The sequence below is a fragment of the Etheostoma cragini genome, chromosome 19, assembly GCF_013103735.1.
Source record: "Etheostoma cragini isolate CJK2018 chromosome 19, CSU_Ecrag_1.0, whole genome shotgun sequence".
In the NCBI taxonomy this organism is placed as follows: Eukaryota; Metazoa; Chordata; class Actinopteri; order Perciformes; family Percidae; genus Etheostoma; species Etheostoma cragini.
The window spans coordinates 4,745,931-4,768,047 of record NC_048425.1 but is presented as its reverse complement, the minus strand read 5'-3'; the positions used below and the strand labels follow the sequence as shown (position 1 = coordinate 4,768,047).

The 22,117-nt window shown below is 38.9% G+C and overlaps 2 protein-coding genes across 6 annotated transcripts in view; both read left to right on the top strand.

The window, feature by feature from the left end:
• si:cabz01007802.1 (apolipoprotein L6) overlaps window positions 1-5,719 on the top strand; it is a 22,208-nt gene extending 16,489 nt beyond the window's left edge. For 2 of the 4 annotated variants that reach the window (XM_034857147.1, XM_034857149.1), the window contains 5 exons: window positions 1,148-1,225; window positions 2,830-2,869; window positions 2,961-3,006; window positions 3,311-3,725; window positions 5,002-5,718. In XM_034857147.1, coding sequence (XP_034713038.1) covers window positions 1,148-1,225; window positions 2,830-2,869; window positions 2,961-3,006; window positions 3,311-3,725; window positions 5,002-5,484 — 1,062 coding nt within the window. In that variant the 3' untranslated portion in view covers window positions 5,485-5,718. Of the gene's footprint in view, window positions 1-1,147; window positions 1,226-2,829; window positions 2,870-2,960; window positions 3,007-3,310; window positions 3,726-5,001 lie in introns of all 4 variants that reach the window. The other 2 variants (XM_034857148.1, XM_034857150.1) reach the window with 2 other exon arrangements.
• Window positions 5,720-13,432: 7,713 nt separating this feature from the next.
• si:cabz01007794.1 (autotransporter adhesin BpaC) lies at window positions 13,433-17,263 on the top strand. 2 transcript variants are annotated; one of them, XM_034857179.1, is made up of 9 exons: window positions 13,434-13,710; window positions 14,543-14,679; window positions 14,992-15,171; window positions 15,287-15,478; window positions 15,608-15,703; window positions 16,036-16,168; window positions 16,332-16,421; window positions 16,458-16,496; window positions 16,604-17,263. In XM_034857179.1, exons 2-9 carry the CDS (start codon window positions 14,545-14,547, stop codon window positions 16,645-16,647), a joined length of 909 nt encoding a protein of 302 aa, XP_034713070.1. In that variant the 5' UTR covers window positions 13,434-13,710; window positions 14,543-14,544; the 3' UTR covers window positions 16,648-17,263. The 2 variants fall into 2 exon arrangements, with proteins under 2 accessions (XP_034713069.1, XP_034713070.1); XM_034857178.1 differs by having other exon boundaries at window positions 13,433-13,710; window positions 14,543-15,171.
• Window positions 17,264-22,117: the final 4,854 nt, after the last annotated feature.

Here is a 22,117-nt window from a genome sequence, read left to right as displayed (position 1 = left end):
AAAAAAAAAACTTTATCTTGTCTTGGCTTCTTTATGACGCTTTAGTTAGTCTAGCAAATGATGGGAGACTTTGTTCAATCACGGGTCATTTCAGAGTCATTGAATTCCTAATGGATGTTCTGCACATGCATTGCCTGTGTGACACGGAGAGAGAGCGTTCTTATTGGCCGTTCGGCGCATGCATTGCATGTGTGACACGGAGAGAGAGAGCGTTCCTATTGGCTGATCTGTGCATGCATTGCATGTGTGACACGGAGAGAGAGAGCGTTCCTATTGGCTGATCTGTGCATGCATTGCATGTGTGACACGGAGAGAGAGCGTTCCCATTGGCTGTTCTGTGCATGCATTGCATGTGTGACACGGAGAGAGAGCGTTCCTATTGGCTGATCTGTGCATGCATTGAATGTGTGACTGAGGATTAGGAAAGCTGAAGGTAGAGGTCTCACTCTACTTTAAATTCTTGCATTTTTGTTTGCATTCTACCCACTGCTCATTTAATATGAGATTGAATGTTTTAAATGTATGCTTAAATCTGCTACTCCACAACAATTATTAAAAAGTAGTTGCTAGTTACTTTCAATGAAAAATGGCACATCAGCATATAAATGCATTGTTATACAGTAACTTATACCACCCAACAGTAGCCTACTAATTACAACCAGCTAATATTAAAATGCAGCTTACATGTTGCTGCATGGATGTCAATTATAATCTAATATATAATATTCACCATGTATTTTCTCAGATTAAGTGCATTTGTCTTGATAATACTTTTGTAGTTTCACTAGAGTAAGATTTTGGATCCAGTAGTTGTAATTGTAACCAAGTACTTTTAAATTGTGGTTTGCTAATATTATTTAGTAAAAGATCTTGATATTGCAGACATGACTTATTTGTTACAGAAGCTGACTAAAAATTGTTGTATATTATGTCATTAAAATGTTTTTCATCTATAATTGATGTTATATAATGGCCTTTGGTCAAAATAGTGAATATTTTATATTGCTGCATACCTAATGTAACAATTAACATTTCTGAAATTGAAACAAAGGAGGTAGCAAGGTGAAAGGTTTCAACCATTGTACGGCAGCTAAGCAGGACAGGTTTGGACAGAGTTTATTCAGTGTGTTGTTCCTCTCTCTTCTAGGAAGTAGTGGAAGTTGAGACACTAGAGATGGCTGAAGTACCAGTGCCCAGTGAAGGAACTGTCCTGGACCCTCTAGAAGTAAGCTTACTTTTAATGTCTTAAAGATGTTGATAAGTTCTCAATGTAGTGAGTCCTCGGGACCTACAGGTGGTCGTTTAAGTGAGTCCCAGGGAAATGGAGTGTTTTTGTTGTTGTTTTTTTTAACATTGTCCCGGTTATATAAGCCCTCCTATAATGAATGTGTAAAATCTAAGTTTTTATATCTTTGTTTTTCTACAATAAACATCGTAAATCATTAAAATCATTCAAAATGATCTTTAATATAAATAAAACATTATTATATGATCAACCTTTTCATTTAAATGAAGAGGTGGATCATTCAAAAAATTAACAGTTTTCTGTTCAATTAGGTACCTTTTTTGGTAAAAAGATTATTTTATTTAGAAAAACATTTGCCATTTGCTTTAACAAATGTCTGGGTCAGATCACAAGGAAAAATAAGTTTTCTACTTAGTGTCAACAAAAATTGCCGCTTATTTTTATATAAAACTGGCAACATAATAGACTAAGGCAACATCAAGTGAAGCATGAGCTCAAAAGGAAAAAAGTAAATTGTTTTTCCACTAGAAATTAAAGTGCCATATTTGACTATAAAATGAAAAAAAAAAATGTGGCTGGATTTTTTCTTTCTCCTCAGAAAGTGCCCATTTGCAATATTAGGAAATTTACTGGTGCTGAATGACAAAAAGGAAATTAACGTGGCTCAAGAAACGTTACTTTAATCATATGCTAAAACCCCCCATCCCCCACGAATGCATCTTTCGCTATAAACCGGCCTAATGCATTAAAGATTTGATTGTCTGAGATTGCATGGAGAGGCTTTTAAAATGAATTCTCTTTCTAACCAGACCGGGGATAGTGAAAGTCTTGTGTTCTACGCGTATTTTTGCCTTTTCATAATACGCGATAAGGTATAAATCCACATGTAATCGCGAAGTAATGTAAGTCAATGAAGGCCAAACAGTGTTTATATTCACTCTAAAAGCAAGCATGAGTCTTGATAACATGCTGCTAATGGCACACGAATTGGCGTGTCATACATAAGGCACTTCATGAGATCCGTCCGCTTCTCTGTGAAGAATTGCTGCTACCATAAGCCATACGTATTTTTTTTTTTTTTTTAAATCATTAGTTAACACTAAATCAATAATGTTCTCATACAGCAGACAAACACCAACGGACAGCTGCACACAGTACTTTGTCCGTGCCAGCAAACTGAAGTTTCACTACGGCGCAAGCCCCCTCCCCCGATAACCATTCTGACTGAAATCTGTGAGGCCGTATTAGAAGGACAATATGCCCAGAACCGTGAACAGTGCGTGCATCTTTTTCCATCTCTCTTGGGGACCTGTCTCATGCGCAGTGGGGTTCTGTTTTGGTAATTTGTATGATTTCAAGATTTGTTGTTGCCAATGCAGCATTATCTCAGAAATTAGGTGCATCCCGATGACTAAAGAATGAGTTAACGACATCCTTTCAGATTTGAATCCATCGGACGCAGAACGCGTATCTATCAAAATCACTGGTATTATGTTACATCACATGCTGCTTTTTTATGTGTATTTAATACAATACATTACATATGGAATTATTCTAACGAGTTTCAAATTGTTGACTTGCAGAATGAGGAAGGCCTTTTAGCGTGGTGGAGAACAGTAGGGGGTATGCTTGATATTGACAAAGTTTTGTATATTTATTGGAAAAACCTGCTTATGCACTAACTTGTAGTTGTAATCGTTCTTTCGTGTGTTAGGCTGGGATGAGTGGAATCAGAGCAACCAGAACGATGAACCTGAAGAGTAAGTACATTTCAAAGTTACACATTTGCTTGTAGAAGGTTTTTAAAGGATTAAGGGTTGCACAGGCCAATGTTAAAAGAAAAAATTGCATCACAATACTTGCTTAAATCCCAGACAATCTACTACATATTTACAGTAAATTTGACATTTCTACCTTAAAAAAAGTTTGCTTATTCTTAACAACTAAGGTTGAATAATAACTAATCTTGTCTACAGAACTAACCTTTACCAAAAGCAGTTATATACATAAATGGTTCTTGTTTTAAAGTTAAATTTGTAATATAGCCTTGTTTCCTTGTCTCAGAGTGGTGGAACAGGCAGCTGATCGTGTCTTCATGGCAGCTCAACTTTTTGTTCGCTTTTTTAACCAGCGTGGCGCCTCACTCCAGCAGCGAATCCTGGAGCTGCTCGCTTTGGCGGATTCAGCCGACATTTTCCATAAGAAAACCGTCAAGGCCTGTGTCGGTGGTGGGGTGGCCAGTGTTGCTGGGTCTATCACCACTATCACTGGCCTCGTTTTAGCACCCTTTACAGCAGGAGCATCGCTCATTGTCACTGCCGTAGGCATCGGTGTAGCCACGGCAGGTGGGGTGGCGTCTGCTTCAGCCAACATCACCGACACAGTCCATTCAAAGACAGACCGCAATAAGGTGGAGCAGATGATCAAAGACTACGAGGAGGAGATGAAGGACATCAAAAAGTGCCTAGAGTTTTTGCAGGTGAGAAGATATAAAACAGGTTTTCAGGCAATTTGTCAGTTGCATGCAAATCTTCTAAACATACTGCTCAAAAATATCCTTGTGATCATATTATTCGTGTTCTTTTGGCTTTGACTGTGAGAAATCATATGTGCCTTGTGTGCATGGATAACACAGGCCCCTATTATATGTGACAGAACTGTAATATTGTTCCACTAACATCTCTAAACAAAAGTCTAAATAATGTACTTTTGTGACAGATTTTTTTGTTTGCACTTGTAGCAAATTAGGCAAACTCCCCCATCTTTCCAAGTTGCCTAGAACCTAGAATTCAGCATCTCGGTAGAATTGTGTTTAATAAAACCAGGGGTCTCTAACCTTCCTTTAAGCTAAGGGCTGCTTTAAAAAAAACTTAAATGTTAATGTCCTGTATTTATATAGCGCTTTTCCAGTCTTAACAACTGCTCAAAGCGCTTTTACATCTACAGGAAACATTCACCATTCACACACATTCCTACACTGTGGCCGGGGCTGCCGTACAAGGTGCCACCTGCTCATCAGATAAACACTCACACACATTCACACTCCGATGCGCAGCACCGGGGGCAATTCGGGGTTCAGTGCCTTGCCCAAGGACACTTCGACAATGACTGCAGGGGCGGGGATCAAACCGTCAACCTTCCGATTGGCAGGCAACCGCTCTACCACTTAGCCACAGTGGACAAGAGTTACTTATATCACATTAATAACATTTATTTACATAACACACAAGCTCAATGAAGCTACTGTTTGTACACGTATAAAATTGCAATACCCAAAGCTTATGAAAAATCATTACTTCACATCAAAGCTCATGACTATTTTTACACTTCTGTTAGCCCACATCACTGAAAATATTCCCATCAAGGGCCATGAAAACATTAGCAATTTACTGGTCCACAAAGTTAGCTAACCCGCTTTTAATATCAAGGTAATTTTGTCTTTTTGTCAATCTGTTGCCGAGCTACTGGAAACCTGCTTCATGCTCCCGGTAGCTTGCGAGTTACTTATTGTATACCCCTGTTTTAAAATACACACTGGAATCTTGGTTTTCCAGTCCTTTGCCAACTATTAAAACGCAGGTTATCATACTAACCACAAATCTTTCCTTTTTCAATAATACCACTTAGGTTTGTAAACTAATCCTTTAGTTAATAAATATTGCCCATCTGCAGTTTTATTAAAATCAAAACAAAAAAACAACAATATTAAAATTTACACTTTATTCCTAATGTAAAACATCTTATCTGCCCAACAGGAAGGGATGGAGACGCTTGAGGAGTGGAACTTTGAGAAGTATGTTGAGAGCATCGCAAGGAAGCACCTTAACAAGAACGTTGAACATGTAATGAAGGAGGGCGGGCGGGCCGGAAAGGCTTTAATGATCAACACAGAGAGCCTGATTAGTACTGTTCAGGTCCTCAGTGTTGCAGGGGGTGCTGCTAAAGCCGCCCAAGTGATGAGCGTTACCACTGGAGTTATGTCAGGTCTCTTCCTGGCTCTCGACATCTTCTTCCTGGCAAAGGACACCATGGAGTTAAAAAAGGGAGCCAAGACAGAGTTTGCTGCTAAGATTCGAGAGGTTTGTAGGGACCTGCAGGATGGGCTGCTGGAGCTAAACCGCATCAAGGAACAGCTGCAGAAAACGATTGATGGAATAGAGGTGGAGGTAGACAAGGAGGAAGAGGATGAACCGCTTTTAAGGTCTGAGTTGAAGAAACTTGTTGACTTTGAAGAATAAGGCTCCTTAGATAACCAAACCAAATGTTGACAGACAACAAGACAGTTAAGACAAATTATTTCTCCCAAGAACTGTTTTCCCTTGGGTTTGTGGAAGACTTGGATGGACAAATTTGGCGGGGCTCATTTGTACGAAGCACATTATGTTAAATTAACTTGCATGAAATGTGCCATAGAAATAAAGTTTAAATAGATCTGAGAAATTATTTTGCTTGGCTTAGGTGCAGCACCTTAGCATTATATTGGAAGGGAAAATCCTATATTTTAATTTTGTTGTAGTCATTAACAGTAAATCAAAAATATGTATGCAATATGGTTGTGCTAGGGATCGACCAATACAGACTTTTCAAGGCTGATATCGATTATTAGTTCAAAACCCATAACCAATATTTGGAACTCATATGTATATAGAGAAAAGGAAAATCTTTAAGTCAAAACTTTTTTCAAATGCTTTAAGCAATTACTTAAGAAACTAGAAACTTTCAATATAACCCAGTAAAAGACAGTCAGATAGCTTTTTGGGGGAAATTAAGTCAGACTCAGTGGTGAGTGGAACTCAAGCAGAGGGACAGAGAGCTGGCGTTGAGCCAAAGTAGAGGACTTTTTAATTGGTCAACCTTATCTGTTATCAGGCAAATAAAAACGCAAATACAGATTATCTGCAAACTTCCCAAAAGCAGTCCAATATGGGCCTATCACTAGCTTGAGTAACATCACTCTTTTTGCAATAAAATTGGTTTCCTCATTTGTCTGTTTCTTAATACTGTTATTGTGAACTTCAGTGCTCAATACCCAACAGAATTTTTTTTTAAACAGAATTCAGGGGTGGATAAAGCGGTCCAAGCAGGAACTTGTGATGTCGTGAGCGCAACAAATCACGTAAATTCCACCAATTTCTTTAACTGAAACTTCAACCGATGACAGCGGTCCCACATACCACTTTGAGTCAGTATGTGACGTTGACAGCCACTTATTAAGCGGGAGTGAGAACGGGTTAACGTAACACACCGGGTGGGAAATTAACTTTTTTGCCCAATTTGCCAGCCACTTTTATTTTTCACCAGCCACTTTTTCCATAATTTAGATTTATAAAAGTAGGTCCACTAGCATGTTTTGAGTTGCTTCAGTAGATTATTTTGTATCATCAATACATATTTTTATTAATATAAGCAAATAAAAAGTGATGTGAAAACAAAAAAATGTAAGCCTTTATTGCCACACAGTGCTCCTGGGGTCCCATCTTTGCCATATGAGACTAGCATCACTCGTGGCCTTTTCTTGCCTCCAATTTGAGGTTAGTTGTTCTAATGAACATTGTTGTCATTCTGAAGACAAGTAGGTTCGACAGTAAGTACGGTGCATGTACTGGTTGTCTGTAAGGTAGGCTCTCCTCTGCACATATGATTATGCAGAGGAGAGCAACTATTGTGATGCCAAATCAAAATGTTGTAATATTTTGTTTGTTTTTTGTGTTGTGTAAAAAGTAAGTTGTCTACATACAAATCCAGCAGAGACTTAAATATCCAATCAATATACAGGCTGGAAAAATGAAAAACATTTTAAAAGCCAAATCTACATTACACACTCATTTGGTTCAATGTAAGTATTTATACCATGCATGTTTAACATAACATGAATACATATTTCTCCAGGACTCATTACTAATTGTAAACACTGTGAAACAATACATGTGCTGAGGTAATAAAATGTAAACATCCACCCTTAAACATAATTGAGAGACTTTCACGTTTGTTTGTTTTAAAAGCTATATAACAGTATAAGTTATTTATTAAATAAGATTTACTTTGTCAAAGTATGTGACGCAGCCCATATGGTCCACTTGACTGGGATTAGGTAACATGTGGCTTTATGGTCTGAGGGCCAGCTTGGATGCCAAACTTCTCATTTTTACAACATAACCCAAGGCCAGGAGAACATGCATAAAGCATTTACAGTAAAAGTAGCACTAGTAATGCAGCTAAGAGGAAACTTTGATCCATCTAACCAAAATGTTGATTATAATTGATCTTCAGTGGTGACTGACTGGAAATTACCATTCAACTAATAAGATCAGTGACTCACCAGTAAATTCCTTTTCTTAAACTAAGTGGCACAAAGATGGGTCACATGAGCCATTTTCCCAAACTAAAAAAACGTTTCCTTGATTCTTGATTCATGTGATGCAGAAAGAACCTGCCCAAACTGGTTTATGACACTCCCCAAACATTGCATTTACCATAAACATCACAAATCCCTCCTTTTGAATAGTCTTTGTTAACAAAGTGAACACAAACAATTCTTAAAATACACTTATTTAGCATTTATTCATCATTCTCGTACCTCACTTATTTATAATTTACTATTTACTCATCATTCTCATATCTCATTTATTATTTTTTCATCATTCTCCTTACCTTTTCCAGAGCAGTTCATAATGTTCATATTGTAATATAATAACATAATACTATTTATTCCAGCATCCTTTGCACAATGCTTAACATTTAAATTATGGATTGCTAAGGAGGAACTACCCTTTACCAAATTCAAAAGCCGGCTCAACTTTCATATTAGGCCTGCACGATTCGGGGAAAAATACAAATCACAATTTTTTTGCTTAGAATTTATATCACAATTCTCTGCCACAATGTATATGACCAAGATATTTTAGCATTTTTCCTTATTTTTATTTCATTTTGACTTTGTTTTCAAATTCAATTTAATTAGTTTTTAAAGTTAGTTAATTTTTTGAAGGTGCTAAGTTTTAGTCTTTTTTGCAATTTTAGAAATACACATGTATTCAACAATAACACCAGTACAACAATGTACATATGATGATGAGCTCAGATACATAAACAGCAAACACAAGACGCGGCAGTGAGTGCAGAATGTGTTCGACGTGTTCCAGGAGAAAATCCTAAACAGCCAACAGACTAAAGACAGACATCAGCAGGTGTTTTGAACTTTGGTTTGAGTAAAACGGCAAACTTTTTGAAGTCACTCGACTCAGTTGTGTAGACATCCCAGTATTATTCCACATATTAACCCACGTTACCTCCCGCTTTTGGTGTACCTGCGTATTTACTAACCAGCTATCGGGTCGCTGGTGAAAGCAGCGACAGCCTGTAGTGTTCTCTGTTCTGCTGCTGTCTCCGTCATGCTGCTGGCCCTACGTATCCATGCATCCATGACCGTAACGTTACCGGGGTTAGCTTCGGTTTCTGGAAAAGGGGGCCTGGCGTGCTCTTTTAAAAAAACACCTTTTTAAAAATACTGCGATAATATCAAAAACCATGATCCTTCTTGTTACTATCACATAAGGTAACATTTTCACACCATTACATCCCTAATTATACATTTTTATTTTTCTCTATATCTAATGCGTTTGTATGCGTGCACATGCACTGTCAAGAACGCTACTTAATTTTGTTGTGAAATGACAATAAAGTAGTAGAATTCTATTCAAAAGACATCTATTCAAAAGGCATCTTAGGAGAAACAACCTGTGTAAAGCTGCTGGCAGCCTTCTACGACCCTGCAATAGAGAGCATCATCACATAGTGCCTTACAGCGTGGTATGCTGGCTGCGCAGCAAAAGGCTCTGCTAAGAGTCAACACCACCGCACAGAAAACCATCGACTGCCCTCTCCCTTCACTTCAGAACACTTTCCAAAAGCCATCCAGACTTTACATCTACATTGCACCAATATTCACATTTCTCATTACTGTTTTTACAATCCATTTCATTAATCTGTGCAGTATTATTTAGTTTTTAATAACTGTGCAATATATTTATTATTGCAACTACATGCACTTGTCAGATGATGAATGGGAATGAATGTTGTAATTTGCGTCATGTTATACGTGGATGTGTGCAATGTGGTTTAATTTTAGGCACTGCTGGGAGGGGCACTGTTATCTAGACCCAATCACTGTTTGGTTACAAAAAACATTCCAAGTAGAAAACTCCTGTGTCACTTCAGAGTTGCCTGGACTTGCCTGTTCAGTAGGTAGGGAGGGCAAATGTTTACAAAAAAACCCAGTACACAATGGCCAATTCTATGCAAACAGCTTGTCAATGACAAACCAGTTTTTGGCATTGCGTAACCAGTCTCACGAGTGGTTTCCAACTACTAACCGTGGCAATTTACAAATGCCTGCATACACTCACACACAATCTTTAAAGACATTGGATCTGGTGGTTTGTGTGGAAAGCTTACTATTTGGCCAAATGCAGGTGTTTTAGAGTTAAATCTCTAAAAAAAAAAGGTGTCTCTCTTTAAAAAAGGGAACTACAAGTAGGACTCCACCATTATGAAAAAAAAGAAGAAGAAAAAAGAAATCACAATATGGGGGTCTATAGTTAAACAAAGTCAAAGCATCTTTATTAGTCTCCCTAAGGAGAATGTTGTTTGCGACACTGAGTCAAGAGTTACAACACACAACAAGCACAGGGTTAAAACAATTAAAAGATAAATGTACAGTAAGTATTTCTATTTATTCTAAAATAAAAAATAAAATTTAAATAGGATAAAAGCCATCTGTCCTACATTCTTCTGTTCACCCATACATGCCTTACAATCAAGGGGGTAAGCCTCTACTCTAAGTGCAGCTTCTATGGCACCTTTTTGATGCTAACAAGCCATCACCTGCCATTAGCATTCCATCCACATCTTAAGAGTGTAAAGACTCTTTGTCAATTGTGTATTTCTAAAGAAACGCGAGAATGTATAAAAGGCTACATTAACTTATACCTCACGTTATGGCTCCGCAGCAGATGTTTTTGTAAAAATAGGCTAACAATTGTGTCATAACCACGAGACTTAATGTCGCACAGTAGAGGAATTACTGAACAGTACAGGATAAGCTCGAAGACAGTTTGGACTTACATTAGATGTTCGGGTTTAATTACTAATGTTAACTGGCAATTTATTCAGCAATAATTAGCCTGTGCCTGTTATCTCCTGACATGTACCTACGTTCTCCATCTTTGCAAGATTCAGGGAATTATTCAAATTGGCACAGCTACCAGAAGACTTGCAACTTTCAGACAGATTGCTAACGTCCCATCTACGTTGTTTAGCTCAGTTGGAGGCTGCGCGGTAACACTCAGCCATCATCGGAAAAGTGCTTCTAATATCCTTCACTTTTCTCAGCCGAGAGCAACGTGATCTGTTGGTCCATTTAGTTAACTTTCTGGAAAAGACTACTCCAAGGTGCTGAAAAGCAAGGTTCAGCAGAAAGTCGAACGTCGGGTCGAAGAGGAACCATGCAGATTCTGCTGCTTTTTTCAGATGATGTGGTCCTGATGGTATCATTGGCTTGTGACCTTCAGCACTCACTGGATGGGTTTGCACCTGAGTGTGAGGCTGGGATGAGGATCTGCACCTCTAAATCTGAGGCCATGGTTCTCGGCAGTCAACCGATGTAGTGGCTTCTTCAAGTAGGGAATGAGCCCTTACCCCAAGACGAGTTTAAATACCTTGGGGTCTTGTTCACGAGTGAGGGCACCATAGAGCGGGAGATTGGTCGGAGAATTGGAGCAGCGGGTGCGGTATTCAATTTCATTTATCGCACCGTTGTGACGAAAAGAGAGCTGAGCCGGAACAGTGTTTGTTCCAACCCTCACCTATGATCATGAAGACTGGGTCATGACCAAAAGAACAAGATCCAGGGTACAAGCGGCCGAAATGGGTTTCCTCAGGAAGGTGGCTGGCGTCTCTCTTAGAGATAGGGTGAGAAGCTCACTCATCCGAGAGGAGCTCATAATTGGACTGGGATCCCCCAGTCAGAGCTGGTTGATGTAGCTCGAGAAAGGGAAGTTTGGGGTTCTCTTCTGGAGCTGCTGCCCCCGCGACCCCATATTGGATAAGCGGTTGAAGATGGATGGAAGGATGGATGGAGGGTGTGCTCCAGTTTTGTTTCACTAGCTAGTATCAGCTGGAGCTCTAAAAGGCTTCTAAACCAAATATCACACAACCGGGTCAAACAACCAGAATTTGGGGAGAAAAACCAACATTGGCCAACAAGATTATGTTTTGTAAGCATGCAGCTTCTTAATATGAACAAATCAAAGCAGCCCCTCCACCATCATAAATCACAGATAAAGGCTTCAGAGACAAACACTACCCAATCCGACATATTTCAGCAGTAATGCTACCTGGAATTGGAGAGAATTTTATAACATAGGCAGCCCAGATGACATTGTTTCCTGCCGTTAGCCATGTAGTTGCCATGGTTAGCAGTGCACACTAATAGAATATAGCAGCCCTTTCTACAGTCAAACATTTTGCAGATAAAGGCTTTTAAACCAAATACTACATGAACAGAAAAGGCTTAAGGAGTAATTGACTTGGAACTGGGGAGAATTTAACAACACTAGCAACAGAGATTACATTTTAATGCCGTTAACATGTAGTTACATTCAACAATTTTAACACCGCAATGCCTTGGAAAAAAAAACACTTCAGTCCTGCTTACATGGAGATGACCAATCATAGAAGGCTGGCTAAGAGATGCATAATACTTAGCAAAGAGAAGGAAAAACCTGTTGAAACCGGAGCGTTCAGAACAGTTCATAAATCTGAATGTTTAAGCTAAAGTAAGTTTACCGGATTATTTGTAGTTTTGGCCTCATTAACATTAAAATGTTAACACTATAACATTGTAGATATGACAGAAAATCAGAAAACATAATGTGTCCACTTTAAATAAAACAAAAAAATTATTTAAATGTTGATTAAGTTTAGCCTTTAGGATGAAAATGCTAAGAACACAAGAGAAAACATGAGTTCCAAAATAATATATTTGCAAAATAACTGTTAAGAGCTAAGAGCCGAAATCACGATCAAAATCTCAATATCGCATGTGGGGCTTCGTTTTTGTTAAAGGCAAAATATGTGTCACACCATTCTGAATAAAGTATTGTGGTGCTGCGGAGATGTCCCAACCTACAAATGGTATCATACAGACTAGAGAACAAATCTTGTTTGTACAGATCCTCGCAGCAAAAAAAATTAAATCACACTATAAAATATTTTTCATTTTTACATATTTTTTTAATAACAATTACTATAATGATACAAAAATTATCATTCCCTCCAATATTGTGAATCGTATGAAAATTGCACTATCATTCAAAATAATCACAATTAGATCATTCCCTCATATGGTGCAGCCTAGGGTTTAATATTCTCCCCGAAAATTTGATGAATCAGATCCCGGGAAAGACGACTTATTTCCTGGTTAACTATATGCTGCTCCAGTGCCCCTAAAAAATGTAACTGAAACATTAAGGCTTAAGAAGAGCTAGGGCTTTATCTTCCTCCGGAGTTGCCCGAGTTGTTCAGAAGCGACACCGAGGATGAAGAATATAATAGATTCGGTGATGTGGAATGAGATTGGGAGCTTTGTAAACTTGCTTAACAGGGACACGCTTGTTGGACTCGCTGGCTTGATTTGTTAATTTAGCCTATTCAGCCTCCCAGATATATTCTTTATTCTATTGTATAGCTAAATAACTGTTCATGATTTATGTTAACATACCGAGCACCTATTCACCCGGTTCTGTGAGCCATTGTGTAGTTGAATAACTTGCCTTTCCAGATTAAATGTCTGTTCTTGGATTTTGTTTAATACATTTCAAAATAAATGCGATTTATAGTCCAGTGTGATTCATAGTCCGGAAAATACGGCACTTTAATTTTGATTGACTTGCTTTTAATTAGATTTGGCCTATTAAGAGGATATGGAGCTTCAATCAAAGTTAGAAATCCCTGCCAAATGACATGATCTAGTTTATCTGATTCTAAATTAATCTTATTCACGTTGGCTAGTATTGAGTATTGTGAGTCCTTAAGGAAGTAATGAACTTACAAACAAAACTCTAGCAGAGACTAAGAGGGTTATATGTGCAATGTCATGGCAAAAGTAATATTCCATTACAAATGCCCTAAGCAGTCCATCCCAGCCCCACCCTCTCTTGAACCATCCTCCAGTTATGTTTTAGCTCTGACATATTGACTCTTCCCATCCTGTTTAAATACTGACACAGGAAGCACAGGTGTCACTAGTTCACCTGGGATTCTGCTAAGAACATTAGAGGTGCCAGCAGTCCATCAGCTTCACCTAAGACTAAAACTACACAAGATCTTCATTTCAAGGAACTGCACATCTTTTTGCTTCTTAACCCAATTTCACTCCTCATTGAAACGAAAGAGAAGATCTACAGGTAGGCTTAAACAACGTATATGTAAGAGATTGATATCTATTACTTTACTATTAAAAGGTATATCATATAGTGTACATGTAATGACTTTCTCTTCAATTCTCTTATCCGTTTTTTCTCCCTAATAATTACATAAACTGTTTTCAGTTAAATCATCAAACAATTATTTAGAGCAGTCTATACTTGTAATAATTAAGAATATCAATAATTGTATGATCCTTTTACTAAGTGAAATACATTGTAACAAACAGAACCATACACCTATATTGTATATGCTAAATTATAAATTTGAATTGTTTGCAGTTATCACACCACACAAAAAACAGGCAACAAGTAAAATGTCATGTGTTATCATGTTAAAAAAAATGTAATTATTGGTTTATAAAGTTATGAATATTAAGACAATTGTCAGCTAATTATACATTGATAAAATCTTTATTTATTTGGTATACTATGCTTCACCTCAAAGCAAATTTAATTTACGATGCCATCATTAAAAATGTTTTTTCTTAAGAAACATTTAATATGTGTTCATCTCCACAACACCCCCCATGTCAGTGGCTCAGTGTTTCCTCTATTTTGATTTTACCGTGGCGGCCCGCCAAGGTAAGATGTATGACGCCAAGCGATCAGAAATAGGGCTGTACAAAAGGCCGTCTATCAGCAGTGATTGTTAGAGCGCATGTTGGAGAATAGCACGGACGCACGCTTCACACCGCTAGCAGGCACGCCACTCGGCGGAAAAAGGAGAGAAGGGAAAAAAAATGTATCTAAAACCGTAGATTAAGGTTCCCGTTAAATAATTTAACGTATTAATCCTCCCCACCTACACTAGGCATGGACAACAGACTGTTCCTCACCGCCCTTGTTGTGACACTGTCCTGGATGTCTTTGGGCAGCAATGCTCAAGTCACAACAACAGGAGCAGGAATCAACGGGACAACAGGAGCAGGAAACAACGGGACAACAGCAGCGGGCAACAACGCAACAACAGCAGCGGGCAACAACGCAACAACAGCAGCGGCCAACAACGCAACAACAACAGCGGGCAACAACGCAACAACAACAACAGTGGGCAACACCGCAACAACAACAACAGTGGGCAACACCGCAACAACAACTGCGGGCAACAACGCAACAACAACAGCGGGCAACAACGCAACAACAGCAGCGGGCAACAATGCAACAACAGCAGCGGGCAACAACGCAACAACAGCGGGCAACAACGCAACAACAGCGGGCAACAACGCAACAACAGCAGCGGGCAACAATGCAACAACAGCGGGCAACAACGCAACAACAGCGGGCAACAACGCAACAACAGCAGCGGGCAACAACGCGACAACAGCAGCGGGTAACAACGCAACAACAGCAGCGGGCAACAACGCAACAACAGCAGCGGGCAACAATGCGACAACAGGTGCTCCCCCACTGACGCCTAACACCACGGTGGAAATTCTTGTGGTAAGTGACGCCAAAAAACTAGAGCATAGTGGAACACTATTCACATGTATTAATGGTGTTGAACATCAAAGTGTACATTTCCCACCCATTTAAAAGATTCTCATCTCGTTTGCAGACACCTGTTTCTAGGGCACAATGTGGGAAGCAACAACTCTGTGCGGCTGCGCCCTCACAGTGCGACCCCTCTACAGCAGGATCATGTTTCTTTCTAGCTGCCAAACAGATAAGCGGTAACAACTTTGAGTTTGGGCTCTCAGGAGTGTCAAATGGCTACATCGCTGCCTCCCTTTCACCTGGCAGCTCACTGGTATGTCTAGTTCTGGCAATTACTCACAGTTCAAAGTACTATAAAGTCTAACCCAAAGCCAATTATATCGTGTGTGGAAGTCATCTGTGTAAACAGGTTGTATTTACAGTTTCTGTTTTTGCACCACAGCTAGAAAACGCCACAACCTACGTCTGTGCAAACAACGGGGGTGTTGTAAAATTCTTCGGCACACTCTTCAGCAAAAGTCAGCTGATTGTGACAGAGGTGAGTTCTACTCAGAGAAGTAGTGGGATTAGATTATCTGTTCAGGGTTTCAGATTAATCTTTTTTAGCCACTTCCCCTTGAGAAAGAGCAAGTAGAAAATATTGATTCAAGCAGCAGCAGACATAGCTGGTCTGGTTAGGAATTTGTACGTCTACGTCTTTTTTTTACGGTTAAAACAGTGTGCGCAAATTGCCACAAAGCCTTTTGGAACCTGCAGGTCAAGCAGTGTCAGGTCAAATCATCACCATCTGCATGGTAAACATATTTTTATTAATGTACCACTGAAAAGTAATCTTCTTGGTCTTCTATTTTAACTCTCTATGCTCTGCAGCTGAATGTGAACTCTGTGAAGGGCAGCGTCAATGGAAATAAAATACAGTGTACATTTGCTGCCACTGTACCAACTGCAAGTACTAGGGCAGTAGGTGTTGCTCTCCAGATCGCCACCGGAACTTTCAACAGCAGTAAGGCAACATATTAGAGATACACATTCAGACACACATCACATGAAATTTTAACAGTTAACTAAGACCCACTGTTACTGATACTTTCACAGATATTTTTATTCTACACATGCTGAAAATAAATAAATATGAATGATCTTTTTGTCTTTTGCTTGCATTTCAGCTTCTGGTACTCTGGGAGCCCCCGTGGCCCAATTTAGAGGCAGTGTTGAAGACCTGGGAAATCCTACCACCAACGTCAACAATACCATTTCCCTCACCACCGCATCCCCCAACACAACCGTCCCAACCAGCAGCACTATTCCACTCCACCGATCTATGACGCAAGGTAACAAAATGTGGTTGTTTTCCCTTAAGCGAGCAAAGTTGTCCAAAAAGTGCATTTAAACAATGCCTTATGAATCTTTTTTTCTGCCTTTCTATCTTCTCATACAGCTATGATGATCACTGTGGCTGTGCTAGGTCTGGCCATGCTATGAGAAACCTGAAATCCCTGTGTGTCAAGACCAGGAAACCATACCTTCCCTATTCATATTTGTGTGCTACTGTATACAAAAGACCTCACAGGTGGATAACTATATCATGTCAGAATATTATGATCATGCTTTGTTTTGTTTACACTTACTGCCGCTGAAAGGAGTAGTGGTGGAGAATCTTCTACAGCCTCCTGACTGCTTTTACATCTGTGAAGGCTCTGAAACAAACAGGTTATTTAATTTTGAGGAGCTTTTAATTTAATGTGTAATCCATTTTGTTTACGGTTTGGTTTTTTAAACCATAGGACTGCTGGATTTCCGTCCTACAAGCTACTTAATTACATACAAATACATTGACCATCTGCCTCAGGTGAAATTCAGTCTTTGAATGGTTGGAATGGGATACATATGAGAAACACTGTAAATTGACTATTAAAAACACAAAGTAAGCAAACATCAAATCATAATCAAATGAACCACTACCTGGCTTTCACCAATAGATGTCATGCTGTATAGAAATGTGGGGTTTGGGGTCTGGTTACCTTATAAGTCCACATTACTACTGTCACGCAGATGCATCATGACTTGCTAACTCCCCAGTAACCACAGGAACATCATTTAAAAATAAATAAATAATGCAGCATTAACTGCATTGCCAAAAAAATATCTGAGATCAAACTTTCAAAAGTGCATTGATGTAAAATCTGTTTGGTAAAAAGCTAAGACACTAATGAAGAATCTTTTGTTAAAGATGCTATTCTTTTCTTTGCCCTGAGACTAGGCAGATGTGCCCCAATGAAGGACTATAATTATTTTGCTTTGTGTGTGTCACTGCACCTTCAAATCATGGGTTATGTTTCTGGTGACACACACAAGACAAGCAGATGGCAGACATGTGTTAGCATTATGTAATTATTATAAAAGGTATTCTCTTTTGTGTTAATATATATACACTCACTGTTGAGGATTGAAACACTTTTACAATGAAGCCTTCATTGGCTGATATTTTAAGGTGTTGTGTGTGTGTGGTGGGCATGCATGAACACAAGCTTAGAGCAGTTGTTCATTAAAAGCGCTGATACCAAATTATTCAAATATTTGCACATTGCATTATGTAACAAGAGTTGTATTACATACTTCTGAAATAAATACTTTATGAAAAATGATTGCCTTAGTGGGATTAATTGCCAAATATTGTTTATGAATGACATTAAGCAGATCTGAAAATCTGAGTTGGAACCTTAAGCATTTTCAAAATTGTTAATTTGTTCTGTAACTTTGTTAATTTAAATTCCCTTGAAATTACTTTTTTAAGCAGCTGCTGAGCTTAATAAATGTGGAGGCAAATAGCAATACTTTATGGCTTTGGAGGTATACAGCACTGTTTCTACTGTTTATTATTATTTCGTGCTTAAATATGTGGAAACAATTCAGACGTTTCCATCAAAGATAGAATTGTAGCTGATTTCAAGTAGCAACAGAGATAGCCATTCTCACTCTGGGATCATGTTTTTATTAGGATCCCCTAATTAGACTCAAAAAACACATTATTGAATATGTTTTAGTTTAGACAGCTGGCCTGGTGTCTAGCTGGTTAGATATAACGTTAGTTAACGGTAGCCATGTCATAGCCTAGCATACACATGCTAATCAAAAGTTCGTATCTAGCTAGCTTAGTTAAAATACTTTACCTTACTTTAGCCAGCTGTTGGCCAGTTGACAAAATCAAACAAAGCAGCAAGTCATTTCCAGAAGAAACGACGTGTTGGGCTGGAAGGTTAACGTTAGCTAGCTACGCATCAACTGGCTAAAGTTGGTCTTAACGATAGTTAGCCCAGGTTCGTGTGCAACTTTGTTACACAGCTATTTTTCTGATAGATAGAAACCAAACAAGTCATCTGACAACACTTACCGCTGTTTTAAACATATTTTTCGGATAACTTGAGTATTCAACTGAAAGAATATACTAACGCTATGTGGGCTGCACATCTAACGTTACGCTATATGCCAAGTAGCTACTTTTGTCAGCAAAACAAAGATGGTCGCCGGAAGTGACACGCCATGTTATCCCCATTGATTACACGAAGGTATTGAGTGATACTTCATTGTAAAAAAAAAATGTATGTGTTTTAGACATTATAATAGGCCTACCGTGGCATGAATCAAATAGTGTATCTATTTTGGCTTAGTTAAGCTACAGACTTAACTAATTCTAAATGTAACTTAAATCCCCTATCCAACTGTGTATGCGTGTGTCACTGTAAATGTAAACGAAAAGCTTAAATCTTATTCTGTTCATTATTTGTAGTTTCGTGGTAAAAACATAAATAGAAAACTAGTTATATCGCTCCCAACTGTGGCTATAGCGTTTCTCTTTTAATGCAGTCGCCTTTCAGGCCACACTTCCTGTCTACCTACAAAGGGTTCCTGGTTGTGCCAAAAGACAAAGTAAAAGTGCCAGCAGGGAGAGGTAAATAATAAAATAAACTTAAGATTAAATTGTCCATAACAATAGGCTACCATAATAACACTTGGGTTTAGATAGTTCCACATAGAGTTAATTTTGGATGGTTTGCATGAAGGTTATTATGCTTCACTGACCGTGCCAAACAAACTAGTGAGCATTAAGTGCTTTCAGGGCAGAATGTGCAAAGGCAGATTTTTTTAGAACCCTTTTAATAGGTTTTTAATTACAATGTACAGCCTTTCCCTATACCCAAATCTAAACGAATAATGTTAAGCTGATCAATTTTCATTACTTTTGTGGGCATAATTGCAGATTTGTTACACTGCACTTCACATCAATGACAATTTCTACTGTCCATTGTCTACATTTATCTTAGGTTTAGGGATACATTTGTTAAGAACAATTCAAACTATTTGACCATGTTAATTATTAATAAATCAATGAATAATAAAAAAAATATTTAATACGAAACACAAATCATTGTAAATACTTGTAGGTAAATTGCTTGGAGAGGAAATAATTGCTTTGGGGGACAAATAGTGAATCAATAAAGTTGATGAATGCAGAGGGAGGAGTTGTTTGCAGTAAGCAGATGTCCATCTGGGTGTGTTGTCCTTCATGCAAACATCACAGAGTACAAATTTACATTTTCTCATGTACCAGAACAAAAGATACAGTACGTGCAATTGGCAAAACTCAAAGGAAAACTACAAAGACAGTAAGTAAGTCTATGAACTAGTATGACTGTATTGAACTTTATTGTGTTTTTGTTAAGATTATTATAACCTTGACTCCAGGATTGCCTCTGGTAGTCTGTTCCTCTGTCTAGTCTTCCTCTGTCAATAGTCTGTGGGGTGGACTCCTGCCCATTCCCCCACTACAAAACCCTGGAGAGACTGGTTCTGGAACAGCTGCGGCCCATGGTCAGACCTCTCCTGGATCCCCTCCAGTTTGCCTACCAGCCCCAACTGGGAGTTGAGCACGCCATCATCTTCCTGTTCAACCGCATCTATGCCCCACTGAATAAGTCGGCGAGCACAATTACGTTTTTTTTACTTCTCCAGTCCTTTCAACACCATTCGGCTGCTGGGTGAGAAGATGACAGTGATGCAGGTGGATCCCCTCCTTGTGTCCTGGATTGTTGACTACCTGATAGGCAGATCCTAGTATGTGCGCCTGCAACACTGTGTGTCAGACAGCGTGGTCAGCAGGAGACTTTCCTCTCTCCCTTCCTATTTACCATCTACACCACAGACTTCATCTGCTACACAAAGCCGTCTCTTTCTGAGGAGGCTGAGGTCCTTCAACATCTGCAAGACAATGCTGAGGATGTTTTATGAGTTTGTGGTGGCCAGTGCTATCCTGTTTGCAGTTGCATGCTGAGGCAGCAGGCTGAGGTTAGCGGACGCTAACAGACTCAACAAACTGATCCACAAGGCCAGTGACGTTGTGGGGGTAGACCTGGACTCTCTGTGGGTGGTGTCAGAAAGGAGGATGTTGTCCAAAACTGCATGTCATCTTGGACAATGTCTCCCACCCAATCCATGACTTGCTGCTCAAACACAGGAGCACTTTCAGTGCAAGACTTATTTCCCATAAAAGGCACCACAGAGCGCCCCAGGAAGTCATTCCTGCTTGTGGACATCAAACTTTATAACTCCTCCCTCCAAGTGTCTGACACAGAGACACTTAGTAAGTTTGAAACTGGACAATATCTGTTTTGTGCAATAACACTGCTTAAAATGTGTGCAATACTCTACTGCTACTATGTATTCATTATTAGTGTTCACCATAACAACTCCTTAATTATGTAAATACTGTATCCTAAAAATTCTATGTAAATGTATGTAAATACTGTACATATCCACACTCCTTATATTTATTTATTTATGTTTCTACTCTGACATTTACATACTCTTGCCACTGTAACACAGAATTTCCCTTTGGGGACCAATAAAGTATTTTTGATTTGGATTAGTCCAGTCTAGTTTTACTACCTGCCTTGTGTTTTCCCACCTTTGTGATTGTCGTCCCGCCCTGATGTGATTCACCTAGTCCTTGTTTGCTCTTTACCTCGTGTATTTAACCTCCGTGTTCACTTTGTCTCTTGTCAGATCCTTTTGTTTGATCCTTCTAATGTGTTCCAGTCTCTATGTCCCTGTGGGAATCTTCCCTGAGATATCTGGGATCTCATTTAGTTGTCCTGTTTTATTTTGCCCTGTTCTGTCTTTTTGACTTAGTTTATGCCGGCCTTAGTTTGAACGCCTAGTGTCATTTGTTTTTTTGCACTTTTGGATCCTTTTTGTATTTGCCCTGTTTTTTCTTCTTAATAAATCCTCATCTAAACCTTTCTCCCGCCTGCCATTGCTTTTAGGTCCTCAATTCCCTGAACTGTCACACTAACTGCTTTAAAGGTATTTCACTGTTGTTGCTACAACTGCAGGTGATAAGCAAATACGATTTTAACTCTTGTTTTTACATTTTTTTTAACTGAAGTTTACTAAAAAAGAAAAAATAGTTATTACTTGGTAGAATGTGGATTGTTTCCAGTGGGTGTGGAGACTGGTGCTTTCTCTTTTCATTTCGGAACCAAAATTCCCGGCAACTTGAGATTCCAGACGAGCCTGTTTAAAAAAAATAGATGCATCAAACATGACTTGGGCAGAAACCCAACATTATTTCTCTGAAGTGCAAATTGATTGAATGTTAGTTGTAGCCTTAACGTCACAAAGATAAAGCTGGATTTATCTTTAAATGTTTAAAAATAATTATTTCTGCTTTCAAACCCGATATTTGGTACAAAGTACAGACAGAAGCATTTAGTTAAGGTGTAAATCTGTTAATAAATCTAAATAAATATTTGGCAGATACATAATGAGTGACAGGTGGTTCTTGATGTTTGGCAATTCAATGATATTTACCAAATGGACACAGAATTGCGCCCCTCACCATTACTCTAACCCATGTTGATGCATGGCCAAAGGAGAGCTCTCCCTGTGGCAGGAC